The 6,508-nt window shown below is 51.3% G+C and overlaps 1 protein-coding gene across 1 annotated transcript; it reads right to left on the reverse strand.

The window, feature by feature from the left end:
- Positions 1–4: 4 nt before the first annotated feature.
- LOC103399007 (uncharacterized) lies at positions 5–6,502 on the reverse strand (the record flags this gene model as incomplete). The annotated part of the gene is made up of 4 exons (XM_025053940.1): positions 6,332–6,502; positions 4,298–5,457; positions 1,370–3,871; positions 5–1,297 (listed from the first exon to the last, which is right to left on the reverse strand). Coding segments are annotated over exons 2-4 (4,872 nt in total), but the record flags the coding sequence as incomplete, so codon positions are not given.
- Positions 6,503–6,508: the final 6 nt, after the last annotated feature.

The following is a 6,508-nucleotide window of genomic DNA, read 5'->3' on the forward strand; positions in this document are numbered from 1 at the left end:
CAGGAAGTGCTGCAGCCACCTGTTGCCTGATGTTTGAAAGCATTCGAGAGAGGTTAACACAATAATTCAACATGTTGTTTTCACAGAGGGTGGTAGACGGGAGCGGACCTGTCGGTTTGTGAAGCCCCACAGAGGGTGGGACTGCGAACAGGATCTCATATGGGCTGAGACCGCTGCGTTCTCGTCTACGCATTCTCATGTACATCAATACTAGTGGCAGTGCCTGTGTCCACGGAAGTCCAGTCTCGGCACAGCACTTTGCCAGCTTACTTTTCAATGTGCCATTCTCTCTCTCTACTGCCCCGCCAGACGCGGGATGGTAAGCACAATGTGTCCTCAGGTCTATGCCTATGTACTTACTTACCTCAGAGATGGCGGAATTGACAAAGTGTGGACCATTGTCGCTCGACAACTTACCTGGGATCCCCCACCTGGGAATGATTTCCGTCAGCAGTGCCTTTGCCACTACTGATGCGGTTTGCTTAGTGGAAGGGAACACTTCTACCCATTTTGACCACATGTCCACCATCACTAAGCAATGAGACTTACCCTCTGATGGGGACAGTTCAATGAAATCCATCATGACATGCTCGAAGGGTCTGGTGGGTGGAGGGTGTGCTGCCTGTTGTGTTAGCTGAATTGGTCGGCCTGGATTGTATGTGGCGCAAGTGATGCATCTTTTGCAGAAATCTTGAGCGTAGGTTGAAAACCCTTTAGTGAACCATGTGTCGTTTATCTGCATACACATCCCCCCTTTTGACACATGGTCTCGTCCATGTGTCAATTTAGCATAGTGGGGAAAGAAATGTCGGGGTAGGCATGGCTTACCATCATGCCCTCGCCAAACACCGTTTTCAAAGGTGGCCCCGCAGGAGGACCAAGTACGGCGTTCTTCCGGGGAAGCAAAGGACTGTAATGCAGAAAGATCATCAGGCACGGAAATGGGAGGTTCGACCTGCAAGAGAGTGGTCACATGAGGGGCGCACGGGCGGTTAGCTGCAGCCTTTGCAGCGGCATCAGCCCGAGCGTTGCCTCTGGACACCTCGTCGTCGTGGCCAGTGTGTGCTGCGCATTTACAGACAGCAATGGAGGAAGGAAGGAGAATCGCGTCGAGCAAGTGGCCAATCAAGATGTGGTTGAGGACAGGCTTTCCGTCGGATTTCAAGAACCCTCTGTGTCTCCACAGTGCCCCAAAGTCGTGGACCACACCGAAGGCATAGCGAGAGTCGGTGTAGATGGTGACTGACCGGCCTTCGGCAACTCCGCACGCTGCAGTGAGAGCCACCAATTCCGCTGCCTGTGCAGAGTAATGAGATGGGAGAGAGTCGGACAGGAGAACATCAGAATTGGAACAGACGGCAAAACCCACGTGGTTGAGACCCGTAGTCGGATCCCTAGAGGCTGACCCATCCACGAACAGGACAAGGTCAGGATTGGAAAGAGGCATGTCTGAGAGATCAGGTCGTGGAGAGCAAGAAAGGGAGAGCTCGGCCATGCAGTCGTGAGGATCGCCGTCATCCTCCGTGGGAAGCAACGTAGCTGGGTTGAGAACATTGCACCGGCGAACGGTGACGTTCGGCATATCAAGAAGGCAGGTGTGGTACCTCAGATGACGAGCAGCAGAGAGATGTGACGTTTTCTGTTCAGATAAGATAAGAGTGACAGAATGCGGTACCAAAAGAGTCAGTGGGGCGTAGCCCACAATGTCCCTGGAGGCTAAGAGAGCCTTCTCAGCTGCGGCTACTGCTCTCAGGCAGCGGGGCATTCCCGCAGCAACAGGGTCAAGTTTACAGGAGAAATACGCCACAGGCCTCAATTTGTCACCGTGAGGTTGAAGGAGAACAGAAGTCATACAACCTGCTCGCTCATCGACAGTCTGGGTAAAAGGTTTATGAGGATCTGGTAGACCCAGAGTTGGAGGGGTCTGGAGAGCCGTCTTGAGGGTGACGAAAGCATCGTCGGCCTCCGGCGTCCAAGTGAGATCAGGTCCACCCTGTGGTGTGGTGGTGTGAAGCAAAGCCCTCAAGGGTTTCTCAGTTTCCGAGTAGTTAGGGATGAAACTGCGGCAATAAGAGAATAGACCTAAAAGAGACATTAGTTGTTTCTTCGTGACCGGTCTAGGGAGCTGAGAAATAGTTCTGATTCGTTTTGGCGATAGAGTTTTCCCTTGTGCGGACACGATGTGTCCCAGAAAAGTAACCTCTCTTCTCACGAACTGCAGTTTGTTCAGGCTGGCTTTGTGACCTTCCGCTGCCAAGTGTTTGAGGAGCGCAAGGGTGTCGGTTAGACACTGTTCCTCAGAAGGTGCAGCAATGAGCAGGTCGTCGACGTACTGCAGGAGGGCGGAACCTGGAGACAGAGTCAGAGATGACAGTGATTCACAAAGAGCATCGTTGTAAATGGTGGGACTTTCACAATAGCCCTGACAAAGGCGGGTGAAGGGGTAGCCCTGGCCATTGAATTGGAAGGCGAACCAGAACTGGGAGTCTGGGTGCACTGGGACGCTGAAAAAGGCATTGGAAAGGTCGACAACAGAGAACCATTTAGCATCAGACGGGATCTGAGTAAGAATGGTGTATGGGTTTGGAACTCGTGGAGCCCGTGCATGTACTGCTGCGTTGACTGCCTTGAGGTCTTGGACAAAGCGCCACTCTGGTTCAGCCGGGGGTTCCCTGGCTTTCATGACAGGTAGAATGGGTGTACACACAGGAGAGTCGTTACATGGTACGATGACTCCGGCTTCTAGAAGAGAGTTGAACACAGGTTTGATTCCTTCAATAGCTTCTGGCTTGAGAGGGTACTGAAATCGCTTTGGGCGGAACGAGGACTTGGGGGTTATTACGACTGGTTCAGCACCTCTTATGAGGCCAACGTCGTATTTCCCAGTAGCCCACAGAGAAGATGGGATGCAAGAGAGGGACGGGTGGACGTCAGTGGGAGTCATGGACATTGTAAGTTGAGTGTGCACATCTGGGACGTTAAGGTGCAGTGACCTCAGGGCAGGTATGTGGTGATGAAATGGTTGTGTGTATATATGTGTACTGGGAGAGTAAGAGACAGAGGGGTCGTCGGTCCCCTGCCAGTCGGTCAGTTGGGTACAAACCTCCCCCCACGTCCCTCGGTCCTGCCACTCGTCAGTGGAGGACTTTGCCAATGAGATGTGTGGGTGTGAGCCTTCAACTAAGAAGAGGTCATACTGAGTGGGAGTGAGCTGGACGGAGATAGCGCAGCGCCACGTGTTCCAAAACACGGAAGTTAACTGCAATGAGTCATGGATGTGTGAGTAGAAAGTGCTTTCGTACTTGTCATCCGGATGTGGGGAAACATAGGAGGTGCAGTGGAGCGCTTCATGAGACATAAACACTGCTGATGGGTTAACCCTTTGGTGGGCTATACTGAGCATAGGAACATCATACGGAGTCAACACCTTCCATTGATAAATATACAGAGGGCCCTCATGAGTATACGTCACCAGATCATCAAAGTCGACGTTGCAAGAGCAGACCAGTTGTAGGGCTTGTTCCTCGGACGACGAGGATCCCTCCATGGCTGAGTTGCCATCTGGCGTCGAGTCTTTGCGCACAGCGACAACCCCTCCTGGTGTGGACACCAGGTCAATGCCCAGTCTCAGCATAAGGTCTCGGCCCATGAGATTGATTGGACAACATGGGGACAGGAGAAAGGAGTGTTTAAAAACAGTAAATGGGTTGTCACAGAATGTGCGAAGTGGTGACGTGAAACTCTCTTTTACAGTGGTACCAGATGCGCCAGTAGAAAACAAAAACCGACCACTCATCTTGACCCCCGGGAGGTCACTTGATCTGATAACAGAGTGGGTGGCCCCGGAATCAACAAGGAACTCAATAGATTTCTGCAAGACATTTAAGGAGAACTTTGGCAGACTCAGGCAATTGGTCATGGTGTAATGTACATAGGTGCCAGTAGGTGGAGATTCTTTCTGCGTGAGAGTGGTAATAGCAGTGGATAGCATGTCATGTGTGAGTGGAGTGGTATGGTCTTCTGTTTCTGTCCCTAGGGTGGATATGCGTGTAGACATTTGTGTGTGTGTGTGTGTGTGTGCGGCTCTTCCCTTTGGTGTAGCTTGTAGCGATGTGGATGTTGACGTGACGTCAGACGCCCCCTCTGCGCCCTCCTGTAGAAAGAGTAAGTCGGCTTGTAATTGGGGATTGGAGGGTCCTGGTCCCCATCTGGACGACCCTCTGGATCGGCCGGTGGGGCCTGGGCCCTCCCGACGCGGGGGGGGACGATCATGGCGTCGGTGGGGACAGTCTCTAGCCCAGTGTCCAGATTCCCCGCAGTAGTAGCAGGCGTCTTGGGAAGGGAGGTTGCGTGGCCCAGTCTGGGTTCGGTTGGACCATGGGCGGCGGCCTCGGTTCATGCCCCGTCCTCTTGTGGCGTAGCCATGTTGCGGTGGTCCCGCTGGCGGCTGGTCTTGAAGTGCTGTAACCGCCTGGAGGAGGGCGAGTTGGGTCTTGTGAGTTTCAGACTCTCTGGACTTCTTTGTCTTCGTCTTCTCGGCTTTGTGTTGTCTCTCAGCGTGAGATGCATGGCGCTCCACTTCAGTGAGGCGAGCTTCGTCGAGTCCAATACAGGTATCTTCTACCCCTTTTCTCAGGTGGGGTAGTAGGCCTTGCAGAAACATGGCCTTGAGGTGGGACTCGTACGGTGTTATTGGGCCTTCTGGGTCGTCAGGCGGCGTCAGCCCGGAGTGAGCGTCAAAGCATTCGGTCAGACGGTGTTTGAAGTCCGCCACGTCTTCGCCTTCTTTCTGCTTGCAGGCAGTGACCTTGCTGAGCTCACAGCGGACAGGGAAACTTTCAATGAGTGCGAGGCCCAGTCTCTCCAGCCATTCCTTGTAATCATTGTTGCGGTTGTGGCCCCATTCAGGGTGTGAAGGGCTGAGGTTTTCATCCTGTCTTGGGAGGGCGGCGGAGATTTTGGCGAACTTCGTCGGTCCCAGTTTGTGCATCAGGATGCGATTCAGTTCTTGTGATGTTGGCATAAACTGTTGGCAGAAGACGAGAAGGTCGCTGTAGAAAACTCGTCCACCTCGGTCGATGGGGGGCAAGTGACTGGTTGCGTCCATAAGGTCTTGTGTAGTCCAGGGGCGATAGACCAGCATGGACTGTCCTCCTCCCGCCGCCACCTGGACCATGGGCAGAGTCATGATCTGACTATCAGACGATGAGCCGGATACACTGGAGAAGTTGAGACATTCATCATGTTGTCCACCAGATGGCGGTGGAGCCCCATATGCAACTTGGTTTCTCGTGTGGGGAGGGCTAAAGGCTTCCGTCGAAGGGGAAGGACCAGATCCTCCCTGGCGGGGGGTGGATGCCATCACTGGAGGCATGGTGCGGGAGAGGTTGGCCTGGGTTGGAGGAGGTGGGGCATAAGGAGGGGGAGTCTCGTCGTCACCTCGACATGCACCATTCCCTGAAAGACGAGGGTACAAAGAAGAGCTCTTATTCTTTGGTATATCTGAGTCATTATCATCAAGCAATTTAGGCAGCGTTTGACATGTCTGTTTTCGATCGCGTTTATCACCCTCCCCGACCCATATTTTGTGACACTCTTCCTGTTCTAACATACATTTGAGTTTGTCTGTACTAACTTTCCCTTTTTTTCATTATCTTTTCTCTTTCTACTTGCAAGTTTTCTTTTAATTTACTCAACTGGTTCGAACTCAACGAACCTCCCTCCGGAAACCCGTGTGATTCGGTCCAGTCGTTTAAGTATTTTACGCACTTATCTCCATATTTTTTAATCATTAACTGTACGATTGGTCCTTCTGGAGGAGGTTTTGTACTTCCAGAATTACCCATTTTGGTAGTCCCTGACTACTGACGTCGTTATGTGTCCCTGACACAACCTAGGTTTTCTCGTTTAAGGATCCCGGATCCTATCGTATCCCTGATACGTTTCTTTTAAGGTTCCCTGAACCTTTTGTGTCCCTGACACAATCTTATATTTTAAGGTTCCCTGAACCTTGTGTGTCTCTGACACACTTTTATAGTCCCTGACTATATTTGATACCTGTCCCTGACACGGTATAAGAATCCCGGATTCTTTCTTTTAGTCCCTGATTAAACCTCCAGTGCCCCTGACACTACTTATACGTTTTTGTTTTTTTGTTTTTTTTCTTTTTTTTAATCCCGGTTTTGACCACCATTTAACAATTACACAATATACATAAAATTCCAACACCCAAGAAGTAATATTAATCAGATAATAATATTTCCACAATAATGACAGTTAAATTCTGTCACGATCTACTTAATTACAATTTTATGGAAAAGATACGTCTTACCGAAGTGATATGTAGATCGTTTTGTGGTTGGTCGCGGCCTCAGGACGCCAGTCCCCTCTTCTCTGAATGGAATTTTGGGTAGAGGTAAAGGATGCAGTACCGGTTTCTTCAAGACTTTGTCTCCGACGTCCTTCGGTCCGGACGGACCAGCAAACGATCCCACTTCTGACACCAAAA

Source organism: Cynoglossus semilaevis, unplaced genomic scaffold (genome assembly GCF_000523025.1).
Source record: "Cynoglossus semilaevis isolate Cse_v1.0 unplaced genomic scaffold, Cse_v1.0 scaffold5443, whole genome shotgun sequence".
Classification (NCBI taxonomy): Eukaryota; Metazoa; Chordata; class Actinopteri; order Pleuronectiformes; family Cynoglossidae; genus Cynoglossus; species Cynoglossus semilaevis.